Below are 19,059 nucleotides of genomic sequence, written 5' to 3' on the forward strand. Positions count from 1 at the left end.
ACATCTCAAAATAGAAATAAAACAGCATTAAAAAAAGTACTGACTGAAGATAACAAATCTACTGTATGATAAATAAAACACTACTGAAGGGCCGATTTACAGTAAACACAAAACAGGATATTATATACTTTAAGTGTGTAAGGAATGGAATATTACATTAAACGGCTCCTTATCGGCATTTTCAGATGATACGTCACCGAGATATTAAGCCTGTATCCTCCTCTCAAAATACATTTCGCAAACTTGAAAGGCCTTTTTTCTCAAATAAAGTAAAGTAAATAGTGAAGATGTGATTAGAGAGCTCTTTCCAAAGGTCTATGTACGTTTATAGCTTATGTCAAAATGATGGATGCTCCGATCGATATCGGCCGATACTCACTCTCTGCCGATCGATCGGTGCTCTCTATAAATGCCGATCGCGAGAGCCGAAAATATGACGTAAAATACATGACACTTTTCTCTGTGCGCGGCAAAACAAGCTCGCCACAATGGCTTCACCGGTCTGGAAGTATTTGAAGGTGTCCGAAAAAGACAGTAAAATAGGGCTATGCAACGTGTGTGAAGTGCAGCTCCACCCGCTGTGACGGACCGGTGAGCGGAGCAGAACACACACTAACACACTTAGCTATTTGATCTACCTCTGGAACAAGCTAAACTAGTTATACATATGTTTATTCTTCACTGTCGGGTCACTCATTACTGGATCAGTGAGCTGCATGAGACGATACTGACAGGCTGTCGAGAGAGAGAGAGAGAAAGCGCTTCCGCTCATTTCTCCCGTGTTCTTATCCAAAGTTAATGTAAACTTGAATAATGTACTTCATTTGAATGTAATAAATATGTTGGTTGGTTTGTGGAAGCTCCAGTGAATGAGCATTAACTGAGTTTTAAACATCACTTTAAATGGAAGATCCCCATAGGCCCCGCCCACTCGATCGGAGCATCCCTAGTCAAAATGTCTCTGGGTGTTGAAGTGACTGAGCAGGTCACAAAAGTATTGTTTTCAAATCTTTGTGATACCTACTTCATCGGGTACGAGCCAAAGCATCGTGCAGCTCATAAAACGTCCTGTAATCTCTTAAGAACTGGGTTTGAGTTCGAGTCGGCACAGAGTTGGATTACTTTCCCTAATCACTGATCTGGCTCTGCTCTCACATTCTCACTGTGATTTCTTTCTTTCTTTCTCTCTCTCTTTTTCATCAAGACCTTCCTCCAGAGCACATTTCAGACCAGAGTGACATAGAGAGCCGAATCCGGGGTCTGAAGGAGGAAGTGAGGAAGAGGAAGTTTATGGCCTACCAGCTGAAGAAGGAGCAGAAGAAGAGACACAAAGAGCACCTGAAGGCGCAGGAGGCCAGCCTGCTGAAGCAGCTGGAGGTGTGTGGGTGGGAGGGAGGGTGTGTGTGTGTGGTTGTGAGGGTGTGTGTGGGTGGTTGTGAGGGTGTGTGTGGGTGTTGTGTGGGGGTTTGTGAGGGTGTGTGTGGGTGGTTGTGAGGGTGTGTGTGTGTGGGTGTTGGATTGTTAGGGTGGTTGATGCGGGTGTGTGTGGTGGGTGTTTGTGAGCGTGTTGTGGGTGGCTTGTGACGGGTGTGTGTGGGGTGGTTGTGCGGGTGGTTGTGGTTGGTTGTGCGGTGTTTGTGGTGTGTGTGGGTGAGGTGGTGTGCGGGTTGTGTGGGTGGTGGTTGTGCGGGTGTGTGTGGGTGTTGTGCGAGTTGTGTTGTGTGGGTGGTTGTGCGGGTGTGTGTGTGGTGGTTGTGCGGGTGTGTGTGGTGGGTGTGGTGGTTGTGCGGGTTTGTGGAGTGGGTGATTTTGTGATTCGGGTGTGTGGGTGGGTGGTGGTTGTGAGGGTGTGTGTGGGTGGGTGGTCGTGAGGGGTGTGTGGGTGGTTGTGAGGGTGTGTGTGTGGGTGGTTGTGAGGGTGTGTGTGGGTGGTTGTGAGGGTGTGTGGTTGTGAGGGTGTGTGTGGGTGGTTGTGAGGGTGTGGGTGGTTGTGAGTGTGTGTGGGTGGTTGTGAGTGTGTGTGGGTGGTTGTGAGAGTGTGTGTGGGTGGTTGTGAGGGTGTGTGTGTGTGGTTGTGAGGGTGTGTGTGGGTGGTTGTGAGGGTGTGGGTGGTTTGTGAGTGGGTGGTCGTGAGGGTGTGTGGGGGTGGTTGTGAGTGGGTGTGGGTGGTTGTGAGGGTGTGTGGTTGTGAGGGTGTGTGTGGGTGGTGTGAGGGTGTGTGTGGGTGGGTGGTTGTGAGTGTGTGTGTGGGTGGGTGGTTGTGAGGGTGTGTGTGGGTGGTTGTGAGGGTGTGTGTGGGTGCTATTTTTTATTATTTTAGATTTGATTTTGTTATTTATTTATTTTATTTTTTGTATTATTAATATTTTTATTATAATGTAATTATTGTTTTATTTGTTATTATTATTAATTTATAGATTTTTTTTTAATTTAATTATTTATGTATTTTTGTATTATTAATATTTTTGTATTTAATTCTTGTTTTAATCTTTTTAAATTATTAATATACATATTTTGTATTATTTGTATTATAAATTGTATTGTTTTTTTCCTTTTTATTATTTATTTATACATTTTTTAATTATTATTGTATTCAGTCCTTCATTGCTACTCAGTGTTCTTTCCAATCACAAAGCTGTGTGTTCCCTGTGAAGAGGGAGATACCTGTTGTGTATGAAAAGTGTTTTATAAATAAAGATTTGATTAACTCTTAACTTTTATTCCCCCGTTTTCCTTTTAGAGCTACAACAACTTCATAGAGAGAACCAAAGCCGAGCTGAACAAGAAGCCGGACTCCACGCCTGATGACTCTCAGATCAAAGATTCAGTCGCAGAGCAGACGAGCATCACAACACCTGCTGACAGGTAACAGAAGCACCTGGGAACACAACAACACGTCTATTACTGTAATGTCACGTGTTCAATGAAACGCTTCTCTCTCAGGTCTCAAACCGGCACCGTCTCTGGAAGGACGCACATTGAGGCTTCATTGGATCACAGTGAGTCATATAATCATCATAACTCATATATCACACCCGCTCTGTTGAAATCAGTCGTATTTCCAAACGGCTTATTCCGAGATTATCGTGGATTTACGTCAAAAACTGTTTTGGGGGTTTTGGTTGATTTTAAACAGTCAAAGTCTTAGCTTTCAGAATGTCAAAATGTTATCGCCAAATTCAGACGATAAATACATTTTGGAAGCTTATAACGACAGGGTTCAGCGTCTCCTTGCAATCCCGACGTCTCCTTCAAATAAGGAATGATAGTGAAACGGAAGGGATTTGATTTCAGATTAAAACAAAGCCTTGGCTGTCAAGATATTATCGCTGTACGATGACGAGTGAGGAACGGAGCTATTTAACGGCAGAGGCAAGAGAATCACAATCTGGATTTCTGTAATAGAAATGTACCACAGGTGTGTGTGTTTGTTTTCTCAGGAAATCCACACACACACACACACACACACACACACACACACACACACACACACACACACAGCCGCAGCATACCAAACCAACTTTCTTACGCCTGACTTTTCCTCATTCAAGTAAAAAACATCCTCGATGCTGCTCGCTTAAAAATGTGTTGGATCAGATCTACTGTTATTGATCCCAGTTTGTCACAGCAGCATAAAGTTAACCTAATCATTACAATAGATGGATTTCTGTGAACAATAAGCTGCTGCTTGTTGATCATAATGAGGGTGGACAAGGGGTATTATGCCTGGAACCCCCTCCTAAAATAATGGTCTAACCCTTTAACAAAGACATTCCAATAATAATAATAACACCGTGATTTCTTCCCGCTGTGACAGATGCCGTCCCTCAGCCTGATCTCAGCAGGTCCTCCTCAGTTCCTGAAGAGCTGTCTGATGAAGACCCTCCGACTGTGACTCCCACCCCGGTGCGCGGCAGCCCTCAGAGATCCTATCACGAGCCGGAGGTGAAAGTGAGCTCAACGTTTGAGGATCAACCGTCTGAGCGTCTCCTCGTCTCCAAAGAGAAGCTTTCTACATCTGTAACCCTAGAGGAAAGTAAAGAGTTAAAGACGAGAGAAGCATCTGAAGCTGAGAAATCAAACGTCATCTCCTCTAATAATAAGTCGGCTGCAGAGGAACTCAATCTAAACGATAAATCTGCATCCAGTGACTCCTCCGTTAAAGACGTGGAAGGCTCGTCTCCCAGAGCAGACGCTTATCACGATGACTTTGAGTCTTCAGTGGATTCCTCTCCTAGGGATGATCGCCACGACTCCACACCTGCTTCTCAAATCTCCAGAAAGGACGAGGAGGAAGTGGAGGAGGAAATATCTGAAGATCTGAGTCACCGCTCGGGGACGAGTGGAGCGAGCCGTCATTCTGCCAGACTGCTGGATTTTCAGAACAACGCAGAAGACTCCAAACTTCTAAACTCCACCCACTCGCCTCCCTCTCCCGTCAGAGATGAAATGCTTAGCTTTGATATCGGGGATCGAGTTCTTGTCGGCGGTGTTCAGCCGGGAACGCTGAGGTTCAAAGGGCCGACCAGCTTTGCTAACGGTTACTGGGCCGGCGTGGAGTTAGATAAATCCGAAGGGAGCAACAACGGCACCTACGACGACGTGGTTTACTTTGAATGCGACAAAAGCCACGGCATCTTCGCGCCTCCGGACAAAATCTCACACCTGCCGGACAAGTTTGAGATCTACGCCGACACCACGGAGGACGAGGACTCCTTCTGTGACCCTCTGTCGGAGAAAGGAGAGAAAGAAACCAAAGAGCGGGAGCGGGAATCAGAGAAACGGGAAAAGGGGAATGAAAATGAACCAACATCTAATGATTTCAATAACTCCGGGGATAAAAGCGTTACGGATATATCGAACAATAATGTCAAAGAATCCAAGCATCCTATTCCTAACGGCAGGGACATTACGCTGCATTTTGAAGATGCACCCACCACCCTCCTCATCTCTGATATCGACCTGGGGAACCAGAAGGAGATCGCCCCCCGTGTTGAGAGAGAGGAGGTCGCCCCCCGTGTGGAGAGAGAGGAGGTCGACTCACGTGAGGTGAAAGTGTCTGAGGAGGGGAAACAGAAAGCGCTACTGGACTCGGTCGCAGACCAGCTCCTCAACAACTTCATGACGGACACCGTGGCGCAGTTTGCTGAAATTAAAAGGGCTAAAGAGCAGAAGATAGACGCAGCCAATCAGATGAACGGAGAGGAAGGTGTTGATGATGATGATGAAGAGGAGAAGGAGTGGTTCCCATCTGTTCAACAGAAGGACGGGCTGCCCTTCTTCCTGCCTTCAGAGAAAGAGGAGATGACGTCTCCAGAGCTGTGTAACCAACCTGTGAGTGTGAACATCTGATTCTGCAGTCACATGATCATTAAATATACACATATTTTCCCATGTATTTTTCTAATAAGACGCGTAGCCAACATGTGAGTGAGCAGAAACCCCACATGTGTGATTCAGATGACTTTAGTGTCCATTAAATGTACAGAAAAGGCTCATTTGGCGAATAACACAACACTCGTACACAGCTAACAATACAGAAAACACCAAAAATGTGTCTTAAAGTGACTGTAGAAAAGTTATATTCAGTCCTTAGATACTCAGTTATAGTCAAATAAAACATGTGATATACATTTAATTTAAGGTGATACTGTTGTACATGTACATTTGTATTTGTATTCTTAATTTGGAGAATTAATATTAGAGTTGCACACTTTAATTCGCACTATTCAGTTATCTTTTTAGTTTTTGTCCGTATGATGACACACAACTGTGGAAGAGGATTAAGAAGTGTGTGTTTTTTGTTTTTTTAGATCTGACAAACATTTAGTTATATTTTTGAGTTATGAGAAAAAAAGTCAGAGTTCAGAAGAAAAAAAAAATGTATTTTCTGAATTCTGAGAAAAACTTGAATCGTAGAAAAATCACTTTTGGTCGGATCTAAAAAGATATATATATCACGTGTCCATAATCCTCTAACGAACACAATCAGAGCAAAAAGAGAGGTGTTTTCTGATTTGAGAGAAATAAAATAAAGCCGAAAATACAAAACCATATTCAAGCAAAGCAAACCAATAATATCTCTTCCACTTTTTTTCCAATCTTCCGAAACTGTGGAATTATTATGATGTAGAAATGCCAGTAATGCCAGTAATGCCGTTCTGAAGTCCCTGACAAACAGAACGTGTTGATTTGACCTGAAGAAGCCTTGTTTTCTGATATGTGCTCAGACAAAGTCCAGCTCTCTGTGTCCACACACTTTATTGGATTTGGTGCTGGAACGACGTCAGTAAGAAAGACACGTCTTTAAAGTGTGAAGCCAAGATGTATTCTCACACGTTGTGGCTACATATTCTAAGGCAAGATCTCAGAAAAGAGAAGATATTATTTATGCCAGATTTTTGCTAATAGCTCATTTCCATCTGCAGTCCTCAGGCAGGTTCATAACAATCAACAAACACTAACAACATTGCATCATCTCCATCACACAAACAATTATAAAATGTGATTTAAAGGTGGGGTAGGTAATTCACTTCAGAAACACTTGTTATATTCCATGGAATGCTCTTAACATCCCGATAGCAATGAATATCTGAAATGCTTTGACAATAAATACATAAAAAAATGTCATCTGTGGAAGCTGTGGCGCTGTAAAAAGCACGACCAATCATCTGAGCCGGCCCGGCTAAAATAACTGGATGGCCTACCTGCCTGTCAGCCTTCCATCTGTGCACAGACTTATCTGGTGCCCTCATTGGTCATGTGCGCGTTCGTGTGTGTTGGAGGAGGGGCTCTGTAAGGAAGTCTGAAGGAAGGGGCAGATTGTTTCCGGCTGCATACTTTCAAATTCTAGCGCACTCAAGCTGCTTTCTCCATTCTTACCTACCCTACCTTTTAAGTACAGGTCAATAAGATAATACATAGTACAGTTAAAAGATAATATTACAATACAGTTCAAATTGGAAAACTCAGATTACAGTGTAAGGCAAGGCAAGGCAAGTTTATTTATATAGCACCTTTCAACACAAGGCAATTCAAAGTGCTTTACAAAAATGGAAGACATTGAAGACAGTGTAGTTAATGTTGGCATGACTAGTTGCTTAATCTCAATTAGTTTGCACCACAAGAGAAGGATCTTCTAAATGATCTTGTTATAAAGTGAGCATGGTATTCATGTGTTTTTCTTTCTCCATCTTCCCCCACAGGAGAGTCCGATCCTGGGGGTCAGCGGGCAGGAGGAGCTGGTGAAGCGCCTGGCGGAGCTGGAGATAAGCCGTGAACTTCTGGAGGATCTGGGCGACGACCAGGACTGGTTCGATGAGGACTTTGGCCTCAGCTCCCGCAGAGAGCAGCAGAGAATCAAACAGAGGGAGGAAGAGGAGGAGGAGGAGGACGAAGAGGAGGAGGAGAGGCTGGGGAGGTTTTCATCATCCCTGGGGGGTTTTATCTCATCCTCAGGGGGGCAGCAGCAGGTTAAGATCCCCCCCAGACCTGAGCTTCCTCTCCCTCTGCCTCCAAAACTCCCCGAGCAACCCGCCATGGTGGTTCCTCACTCCGCCACCGAGGTGAGGAATAGTTTTTAAACCGTATTTAATTTTGTCTTAAAGGTCACCCATTCTGCAGAATCATCTTCTTCATGTCTCTTCTACATCAACATGTGTCCCCTCTTCTTCATGTCTCTTCTACATCAACATGTGTCCCCTCTTCTTCATGTCTCTTCTACATCAACATGTGTCCCCTCTTCTTCATGTCTCTTCTACATCAACATGTGTCCCCTCTTCTTCATGTCTCTTCTACATCAACATGTGTCCCCTCTTCTTCATGTCTCTTCTACATCAACATGTGTCCCCTCTTCTTCATGTCTCTCTTCCATCAACATGTGTCCCCTCTTCTTCATGTCTCTTCTACATCAACATGTGTCCCCCTCTTCTTCATGTCTCTTCTACATCAACATGTGTCCCCTCTTCTTCATGTCTCTTCTACATCAACATGTGTCCCCTCTTCTTCATGTCTCTTCTACATCACATGTGTCCCCTCTTCTTCATGTCTCTTCTACATCAACATGTGTCCCCTCTTCTTCATGTCTCTTCTACATCAACATGTGTCCCCTCTTCTTCATGTCTCTTCTACATCAACATGTGTCCCCCTCTTCTTCATGTCCTCTTCTTACATCAACATTGTCCCCTCTTCTCTTCATGTCTCTTCTACATCAACATGTGTCCCCTCTTCTTCATGTCTCTTCTACATCAACATGCTGTCCCTCTTCTTCATGTCTCTTCTACATCACCAGTTGTCCCCTCTTCTTCATGTCTCTTCTACATCACATGTGTCCCCTCTTCTTCATGTCTCTTCTACATCAACATGTGTCCCCTCTTCTTCATGTCTCTTCTACATCAACATGTGTCCCCTCTTCTTCATGTCTCTTCTACATCAACATGTGTCCCCCTCTTCTTCATGTCTCTTCTACATCAACATGTGTCCCCTCTTCTTCATGTCTCTTCTACATCAACATGTGTCCCCTCTTCTTCATGTCTCTTCTACATCAAACATGTGTCCCCCTCTTCTTCATGTCTCTTCTACATCAACATGTGTCCCCTCTTCTTCATGTCTCTTCTTACATCAACATGTGTCCCCTCTTCTTCATGTCTCTTCTACATCAACATGTGTCCCCTCTTCTTCATGTCTCTTCTACATCAACATGTGTCCCCTCTTCTTCATGTCTCTTCTACATCAACATGTGTCCCCTCTTCTTCATGTCTCTTCTACATCAACATGTGTCCCCTCTTCTTCATGTCTCTTCTACATCAACATGTGTCCCCTCTTCTTCATGTCTCTTCTACATCAACATGTGTCCCCTCTTCTTCATGTCTCTTCTACATCAACATGTGTCCCCTCTTCTTCATGTCTCTTCTACATCAACATGTGTCCCCTCTTCTTCATGTCTCTTCTACATCAACATGTGTCCCCTCTTCTTCATGTCTCTTCTACATCAACATGTGTCCCCTCTTCTTCATGTCTCTTCTTCATCAACATGTGTCCCCTCTTCTTCATGTCTCTTCTACATCAACATGTGTCCCCTCTTCTTCATGTCTCTTCTACATCAACACTGTGTCCCTCTTCTTCATGTCTCTTCTCATCAACATGTGTCCCCTCTTCTCCATGTCTCTTCTACATCAACATGTGTCCCCTCCTTCTTCATGTCTTCTTCTTCATCAACATGTGTCCCCTCTTCTTCATGTCTCTTCTTCATCAACCATGTGTCCCCTCTTTCTTCATGTCTCTTCTACATCAACATGTGTCCCCTCTTCTCATGTCTCTTCTACATCAACATGTGTTCCCTCTTTCTTCATGTCTCTTCTTCATCAACATTGTGTCCCCTCTTCTTCATGTCTCTTCTACATCACATGTGTCCCCTCTTCTTCATGTCTCTTCTTACATCACCATTGTGTCCCCTCTTCTTCATGTCTCTTCTTCATCACCATGTGTCCCCTCTTCTTCATGTCTCTTCTTCATCACCATGTGTCCCCTCTTCTTCATGTCTCTTCTTCATCAACATGTGTCCCCTCTTCTCCATGTCTCTTCTACATCAACATGTGTCCCCTCTTCTTCATGTCTCTTCTTCATCAACATGTGTCCCCTCTTCTCCATGTCTCTTCTACATCAACATGTGTCCCCTCATTCTTCATGTCTCTTCTACATCACATGTGTCCCTCTTCTTCATGTCTCTTCTTCATCAAAATGTGTCCCCTCTTCTCCATGTCTCTTCTACATCAACATGTGTCCCCTCTTCTCATGTCTCTTCTTCATCAACATGTGTCCCCTCTTCTCCATGTCTCTTCTACATCACATGTGTCCCCTCTCTTCATGTCTCTTCTACATCAACATGTGTCCCCTCTTCTTCATGTCTCTTCTACATCAACATGTGTCCCCTCCTATCTCGCAATGTCCTCTTCTACTCTCATCAACAGGTGTCCCCTCTTCTTCCATGTCTCTTCTTACATCAACATTGTGTACCCCTCTTCTTCATGGTCTCCTTCTTACATCAACATGATGTCCCCCTCTTCTTCAGTCTCTTCTACATCAACCATGTTGTCCCCTCTTCTTCATGTCTCTTCTTACATCAACATGTGTCCCCTCTCTTCAATGTCTCTTCTTCATCACCATGTGTCCACTCTTCTTCATGTTCTCTTCTTCATCAACATGTGTCCCTCTTCTTCATGTCTTCTTCATTCATCCACTGTGTCCCCCTCTGTGTAAGAGACTCTGAAAGTTTCAGGTTCTGTATATATCTGAGGACCTGTTGATAATTGATGAAAAACAGTATAATAGGGGACCTTTAATGTACATTATTTAGTTTCATATTCTATTTACATGTATATTTACTTTTTGCACTATTATTACAATTCTTTTAAGATTTCCATTTCTCCACTGTGGCTTATGAGCATATGACGTTAAAACCTTTGCATCTTGAATCAGGTGGAGAAGATGGTGCACGTCGCCACGCAAGAGATCTGGGAGAGCTTCGGCCTGGGGAGGGAGGGGGGGGCACGGAGCCTCGCTCAGATGCCCACCCCCCAACCCTCGCAGGAGTATCTGGGGAGGAAGGAGGCCGGCAGCCAGGAGCAGGAGGCAGTCTGCATCCACAGCTACAGAAAGGTGAGAACAGGAACTCACAAAAACAATCCTATTTAGCCCCAGAGAAATGCAATGTGTATCACCGTGACGACCCCAATATAAGACGACCCCTCTTTTTCAAGACTCATTTTTGGAAAAATACCTTTTTGAAGACCAAATCTTGTTTTTAGAATGAAAATAATGATAACACACATTATGCTCAAATGTGCCATCTATTCGTCACATCAGACGTCTCCTCATTCAGCTTCGTCTCCTCCCACATCTCGTGCATGAGAAGCGAAACGGAAATGAGGGACATTTAACTCCAGCTCAGGAAAGCCCCGTGAGCTTCTCGCTGTAGAGTGAACATGGAACGCACACGCTATTTGTTGTTTGTTTATATCACGCAGTCTGTTCTTCTTCTCTCGGTTATCACGCAGTCTGTCTTCCGGTTGTTGCCTCTTTTGAATGACGAATACACACTACCGCCGCCTGCTGGTAAGGAGAGTTATTGCCACTCACGCATGCGCAGTTCGTACGTGCTTCTTGGCCGTCGACTGAAGTCTTTGCGGTGTGTTCCAGTGTGACACATGGCCAAGACGCAGAGACGTGTTCTTTGGTGTAAGTTTGGTGTGAGGACCTTAAGACGGTGTCTCGCTTGGGGAAACACTCGTTTGGTGCGACCCTCTTTTTCAGATTCTTTTCTAGGAAAAATACGGTATACCCCAATCAGTAAGCTTAAAGAAAAGTAACACAAGCTTCCTGGACTACTGGTACAAATCTGTGGGAGAGAAAACTTCCTCTGGACGATAGAACACACTACAGGAAGCAGAATAGGGCCTACTTGGCTATTGAATGTCTCAGAATGTTGCACTCGTGATCAATATATACGCCTGGCTTCTATTAAAGTCTCTACTGAGATGCTCCCAAACAAAACTACCAGATACTATTCTTAAAGGAAAACTTAACGAGTGAGTGAAGCAGCAGAGAGACATGCAGTGGAAAAAGCTGAACTGCAGCTCTTACTCTGAGGTCGAAGGCCAGACCAGTTTCCATTATCCAGCAGATTCCTCTCTGATTAGCACGTTGATATTTTAAGAATATCTACCAACTATAGCAGACATGTCCCTCTGCTGCCGACACACTTCAGACTCTCGTCCTGGATGTTTCCTCTGTTGTCAAACGCTTTGCTTTAAACGCAAAAAACACCTTTAAGAAAGTAAATACTCCTCACATTTTGACAAGAATCTAACTCTTAATGCTCCCCTAACATGGGATAACTCAACCTGAGTGTCTCCTGCAGCTTCAGGCTCAGTTGGATTGATATGACATATTTAAACAGCCTAGAAAAGTGGTTTAAAGGTCAAAGATACTGGTTGATAAAGCATTGAATGGTTTAGGCCCAAAATACATTTCTGATAAGTAAGTAAGTCAAACTGTATTTATATAGCACCCTTCACAAAACGAATGTACAAAGTGCTTTACAGTATACAGTACACCAGGGGTTCCCAAACCTTTCAGCCCGCGACCCCCCAAAATAACAGTGCTGTCAACGGGGGGGGGGCGCTAGTGAATTAATTTAGGTTTTCCGCACTCTCGCGGGAATATCTCTGCAATGGAGCGAGCTTAAATTTCACTTTCGATTGCATGGTATAGCCCAGCTCAACACCTTCGTCAAACATGTTGTCACTTGTTTGTACCATTTTCTGGCGATTTGTAATCTGTTCTAGAAAAACGATGTGTTTTTTAGGATTTCAAGAAGCATATAGAACAAACAATGGATGTATGAACATGTATCCATGCTGGAAGTAGATTTAGATGTTAGGAGTGAGATAGAGATTATTATCTAATATCCGATGAAGCATTGCATGAAGTCTGTTGATGATCAGAGGCTGTTGTTGGGGCTGACCATGCAGGCCTCAGAGAGTTACACTTGGGCCTGCGACCATAGTTTTACTGTATTTTGTTTTGAAAATCCACAGCGGAGGTTTGTGTCGTACTAAAACCACCAGACTCAGGGACAGTTTCATCCCACAGGCAATAAGACTGTTAAACACCTGAACTGTTGAAACAACATCCACAATATTCATCTGGCTACTACTTAAAAAATACTTATCTATTTACCTAATATATCATATTTCAATGACTTGCATAGACTCTTATTGCACTATTTCACTTTTTTAAACATTTTTCTTCTTATATTTACTATTTACTTGCACTATATTCTTCTGCTTATCTGTGTTTTGAGTTGCACTGCTGGAGAAGCCTGTGACACTACTACACTGTAGCTATGTTCGTTTGACAAATAAAGAACCTTGAACCTTGAACCTTGAACATGCGGTGTATTTTGCATATCTCTCAGTAACCAAAGATCTGTGAGTCTGTTTGCTCGGACATAAACTCCGTAATAAATGTAGTCTCCATTTCATAAGAGGTGTAAAACCTGAGAGCATTTTAAATCGCATTTGAACTAAATGCTTAAATAATCTGTAGTGGTATTTGTATTGTTGATTTATTGTGTGAACGAGGCGATGTAGAGAAGGTTAAGCTGTCATTATTAGGCTGTTATGTACTGTTGGAGTGGTGAGCAGGCCTATTGTTTTTGGATATCTGTGGAGTCAGGTGGTCTGTGAGCGTTTTTATTGGTTAAGTGTCATTGGTATGAAAAGGTTTGAGAAACACTGCGCTAGTGGATTGTCAACAGGGGGAGCCTCGCTGCGGGGAAATTCTACAGATGGCTAGTCCGCCCCTGAAAAATGTCTATGCACACGTTATTATTAATAATAATTCATTTTCATTTTCGTTTATATTATATTACATATTTAAACACCCTTTTCTCTCTGTCCTCCACAGGCGGTGTTCGACCTGACGTGGGAGATGCTTCAGGAGATTTACAACGAGGAACCAAGCTCCGATCAGCCTCAGTGGGTCAAACCACGGAGAGTCAGATCCTCCTTCTTCCACAGAGTCAAAACCTCAGGAGACCTCAACAAGATCCAGGTGGGACACCCAACACCAACATGGAGAGACTCAGAAACACCCTGACTATTTAAAGTTATCTTCAAACTAACTGGAGGTGTTACCAAGCTGCACGAGAGATACTTCACCTCTGTTTTATACAAATGTCCTGGATTGCAGTCATAAAGTCTTGATAGTATTGATATACATGTAAATGCAGTAACACCTTTCACACACCTGATGACATTGTGTGTTTTTATTCCAGGAGTTCATCTCAGCAGAGGTCCTGAAAGTGTACGGTCTGAGTAAAGAGCACAGCCTGAAGACCGACTGGCAGAAGATGCTCAAGTTTGGCAAAAAGAAGCGAGACAGGGTCGATCACATTCTGGTACGTCTCACCATTAAACTGTTTTGTTTCATATCAAGGGTTACATCTTTACGTCAGCAGAACAGATGGACAGCAGGTGTTTAACCCACTCCAGATCATGCTCATGTATTCCTTATTAAATCTTCTTTTACAATACCTTAGCTCGGATAGCTAGTCTTTACCTCAGTGTCAGTGGCGAGCCGTGACTTTTATACTATATTACGTCACAGCGTATGCTTCAGTGGAATATCAAAACAGTGGCCCGGGGTGCAAAACGCATCAATGACAGCGACCCTCTACCACACAAAACAACACCATTTATATAAACACCTATCAGGACAGGGCACCCACAGCCAAGTAACAATTACAAATGAATTGAGTCGGCACGGCGGCCCACATTGAAAATGACGTAGACCTACCTTTGATGATCAAATCACTGAAACACAAAGTCCATCCTGCTGTCCTTTTGGATGAAGCACTTGATGGCGGGTCATGCAGCTGATCCTTTGCCACTCCAGTGTATCATTGTAACATGAACACACTTATGCTAATTAGCTACTTCCGCCTAGCTTGACCCGTTGTTATTATAACACATGCACAAACTTCACAGTGGGCGGAACTTGTCATAAAGTCCGCGATAATAAAGCCCACCCATTTAGAGGGAAGATATGATTGGTCAATTGTACTGTCATTTGACATTACTCTCTCGTTCAGTTACTATAGCGGGCCCTCTGTGAATTCACAGCAGGACCACCAACAGCTCCTGTCTTCACCTCACAGAGACGAGCTTCTTTCATTTAACCCTTCACATTCAAACAGAAACTGAACAGGCAGATTCTAAGGATTTCTTTCTTTCTCAGGCGCTGACGGCTCGCCGCTGCTCAGTGTGTGGCCATGTGTCAAACTGCACAAACATCGGTTCCCACTTCTTTATCATGAGCCCTATTTGGCTGCTAAAATCTAACATTTCGACTTCCAATCATGTTCATATAATCATTTAAATCATATATATAGATTATGTTTTATACTGTGATTGCCTTTTACTTGGTTAAGTAGTTTTAGTCCAATATTTGTTTAACAGAGATTGTTGTTGTTTAGGATTGACATTTCAGGAAGGGCAAAAGGTGGATTTGCAAATGATTAAAGGACTGCAGGGTTTAATGTTTTAATGGTGGGGATGTTTAGATGATGCCTCAGGCTGCTTTTACACGGGAACGTTTGCGTTTATGCACAGTATGCGTTTTCAAAAAAGTCTTCTGTTCACATGCATTCGTTTCATTTAACGTGTCTGTTCAAACGAGACCGCTGGAAACGCTGTAGTACATATGCCGTAATTCTCCATGTCCACTTGTTGCTGATGGTTGTGGTAGAGGAGCTGTAGATTTTGCACTAACATCTGTAGCATGGTCAGTAGCAGTAGCATGGTCAGTAGCAGTAGCACTAGCAGTAGCACTAGCAGTAGCTACTGACAGTAGCTACTGGCCATGCTACAGCAGTGAGCAGCAGAGGCGGGGAGAGGCGGGTTATTGTTATTTTTTCAGGAAATATTCGTATAGAGGTGATTACACGGACTCGGTTGACCCCCCAGAGAGTTTAGTTTGCAAATCTATCCACCTTGGGACCCGTTATCGTTTGTGGGGTCCGTTTGTTACGGCCTCGTGTAAATAATAGGGCTATACGCATGAGAAACTATGCAGATACAAGCCGTTTCGTTCTCGTGTAAATGTGGCCTCAGAGAATGTAAGGGTGGGACCAGTTGGATATTCTCTCTAATATATAGTGTTTCTGTGAGCTGTGTTCTGTCAGCAGAACTTCTTTATCCTCTGAGGAAGAAGTGGCTCTGTTCCTGCATTTGAGATGGATTTCAATTGTATATAGACTTTCTTTATTACTTTATTAAATATAACAAATCCTGTGTGTCCTCCAGGTCCAGGAGCTCCACGAGGAGGAGGCTCAGTGGGTGAACTACGACGAAGACGAGCTGTTTGTGAAGATGCAGCTGGCCGACAGCATCTTTGACGCTCTGCTGAAAGACACCGCCAACACGCTGACGCTCATCTACGACAAGAGGGCCAAGAGAGAAAACAACCCAAAACTACAAGCTCCATCTTCCTCCTGACAGACTAAGAACTACAAGCTCCATCCCTCTCCTGACAGACTAAGAACTACAAGCTCCATCTTCCTCCTGACAGACTAAGAACTACAACCCCACCCCTCTCCTGACAGACTAAGAACTACAAGCTCCATCCCTCTCCTGACAGACTAAGAACTACAAGCTCCATCCCTCTCCTGACAGACTAAGAACTACAAGCTCCACCCCTCTCCTGACAGACTAAGAACTACAAGCCCCACCCCTCTCCTGACAGACTAAGAACTACAAGCTCCATCCCTCTCCTGACAGACTAAGAACTACAAGCTCCACCCCTCTCCTGACAGACTAAGAACTACAACCCCACCCCTCTCCTGACAGACTAAGAACTACAAGCCCCACCCCTCTCCTGACAGACTAAGAACTACAAGCTCCATCCCTCTCCTGACAGACTAAGAACTACAACCTCCATCTTCCTCCTGACAGACTAAGAACTACAAGCTCCATCTTCCTCCTGACAGACTAAGAACTACAAGCCCCATCCCTCTCCTGACAGACTAAGAACTACAAGCTCCATCCCTCTCCTGACAGACTAAGAACTACAACCTCCATCTTCCTCCTGACAGACTAAGAACTACAAGCTCCATCCCTCTCCTGACAGACTAAGAACTACAAGCTCCACCCCTCTCCTGACAGACTAAGAACTACAAGCTCCACCCCTCTCCTGACAGACTAAGAACTACAACCCCCACCCCTCTCCTGACAGACTAAGAACTACAACATCCATCCTCTTCCTGACTGATTTAAAGAACTACAACCTCTTTCTGTTTCCCGCCATCTTCCCGTCTTCCACCAGCTGACGTGCCAACAGCGACCCTCGGATGCCTTCGACCCCTCGCTACCTCTCAGATAAACGTCTGGATTTTCCTTCAGCTAACTTTTTTTTATAATCTATAACACACACACACACACACACACACTTCTGTAACCTGAACACACACTTCGTCTCGCCTCCTTTTTTCGAGCGCCGGCTGGAGAATAAGAAAATGTTTCTGATGGACTGTACCAATTGATGGACTGTACCAATTGATGGACTGTACCATTTTGATGGACTTTACCATTTTGGATGGACTGTACCATTTTGATGGACTGTACCATTTTGGATGGACTGTACCATTTTGATGGACTGTACCATTTGATGGACTGTACCATTTGATGGACTGTACCATTTGATGGACTGTACCATTTTGATGGACTGTACCATTTGTACGCCGTATATGTAACGTCCATCAATGCTGCTAAACGGACCGTTCCAAAGGGGTTCCAAAGGGGTTCCAAAGGGGACGGTGATATAAAACCACCTGGAACTAAAGTAGGTTGTGTTGAATATAAATATATATAAATACTGTATATATGGATTCACAAATTGTAATAGAGTAGCAGAGAATATACGGTGTACTCCTTGACGAGTTGAAACTGTGATTTACAGGGTTTTTACATCCAGAATCTTTTTATTAAAGAGTCAATTAAATTAAAATATGATCTCTATAAGACTCGGACGTTACAGCCGTCTTTACTTCTCGATTGTTTGAGACTTTTTACTGGTTTTGAGGTACTAAAAAATGCTTAATTGGACGTGTTTCTCCTCATTTTGGCGTGGACTTATTCGGCTATTTATAAAAAAAAAAGATTGTCAGCACTTTATACATTTGAAATCCAATGTGCTGCAGGAGATCTCAAACACACGGTATTCAACGCTTTTCCTCCATAGTTACTTTATTTATTGGTTCGATTGGAGGATTCAGGATGAATTGTGAATGATCTTGACAACAGTATCTAATGAAATTGTAAAAAAAGCACAAACGTGAATGTGAACACAGCAATATATGAAATAGGATGTTTAAAGAACACCTGATAGAAGAGGGGAGGAAGCTGTTTAAATAGTTCTGTGGTTTACATATCCACCTGTTCTAGAAAACGCCTCGTACAGGAAGCCAAATGAAAAAAAGGTTGTTTAAAGAGGCCCTATTCTCCCTTTTGGGGGTTTCCTGAACACATCCCTTCGTAACACTCGCACTCCTATTGGCTAGCGCTAAGGGGCGGGACATCTCTTAAGCAGGTTGACCAATCACAACAAAGCCGGTCCAGTTAACCAATCAGAGCAGAAATAGGGCCTCTGTAATTATTTGCCTTTTTATTATAATTACAAAAGTGTTAGCGTTAGGGGCAAACACTTCCAAAAATCAAGTCATTTTAAATGCAGAAAACTAAGTATATTACATTACATAACATATACTTTAGCTGATATATAATGTAATATACGTATTCTGCGTTTTGTGTATGTAAAACACCAAATACGAAAGTGGGACACAAATACCGACGTATCTTTTTAGAATGGCATCACAGGACCGATCTCAAATGCTGGATTTGAGCTTTACTCATCCTCCAGTTTACCTGATAAAAAACCTCTGTGTTTCCTCATCAGTCGCTCTGGTGAACATCTGCCCAGAGAACATGGTTTCGTGCATCGACCAGCCGTCAGAACGTCTCTACCTTCAGATGAAGTGCCTCTCGTTTGGATTTAGTACAAACTATGGACCTGTTTTCCTTTGAATGTATTCTCCCCTTCTCACCGGTTTGCCAACTTCTCAGTTTCAGCCTTATATCAAACTTCCTATTTCTAACTAAATCGCTGACTCACTCTCACTGGGCCACGTCTCCCTGGCTTTTGTGCATATAGACACAGTTGAGTCATTGTGTTGACTTTAACTGTATCAGGAACGAGATAGTTGACACGCACACACACACACACACACACACACACACACACACACACACACACACTTTGAGTCCAAGGGCTTATTTTAGTCCTGCTGCTTAAGTGACCTTAACCTGTCTTTTTCTACCGTCGATGTTTTAAGAGTTACTGAAGTGTTTGTTCAAACTGTAAATGATATCATCGTCTAGTTCCCAGCTTAGTGAACCTGGAGATGTTGAAGACCCCAAAGTTTTATGTTAGAAATGTATAGTA

At 43.4% G+C, this 19,059-nt stretch overlaps 1 protein-coding gene across 4 annotated transcripts in view; it reads left to right on the plus strand.

The window, feature by feature from the left end:
* Positions 1-16,250, plus strand: part of cep350 (centrosomal protein 350) — an 82,080-nt gene extending 65,830 nt beyond the window's left edge. For all 4 annotated transcript variants that reach the window (XM_034149675.1, XM_034149678.1, XM_034149677.1 and 1 more), the window contains 9 exons: positions 1,205-1,377; positions 2,741-2,865; positions 2,944-2,999; positions 3,818-5,334; positions 7,206-7,565; positions 10,477-10,656; positions 13,468-13,614; positions 13,838-13,960; positions 15,867-16,250. In XM_034149675.1, coding sequence (XP_034005566.1) covers positions 1,205-1,377; positions 2,741-2,865; positions 2,944-2,999; positions 3,818-5,334; positions 7,206-7,565; positions 10,477-10,656; positions 13,468-13,614; positions 13,838-13,960; positions 15,867-16,058 — 2,873 coding nt within the window. In that variant the 3' untranslated portion in view covers positions 16,059-16,250. The remainder of the gene's footprint in view (positions 1-1,204; positions 1,378-2,740; positions 2,866-2,943; positions 3,000-3,817; positions 5,335-7,205; positions 7,566-10,476; positions 10,657-13,467; positions 13,615-13,837; positions 13,961-15,866) is intronic.
* Positions 16,251-19,059: the final 2,809 nt, after the last annotated feature.

This window comes from Trematomus bernacchii, unplaced genomic scaffold (assembly GCF_902827165.1).
Source record: "Trematomus bernacchii unplaced genomic scaffold, fTreBer1.1, whole genome shotgun sequence".
Classification (NCBI taxonomy): domain Eukaryota; kingdom Metazoa; phylum Chordata; class Actinopteri; order Perciformes; family Nototheniidae; genus Trematomus; species Trematomus bernacchii.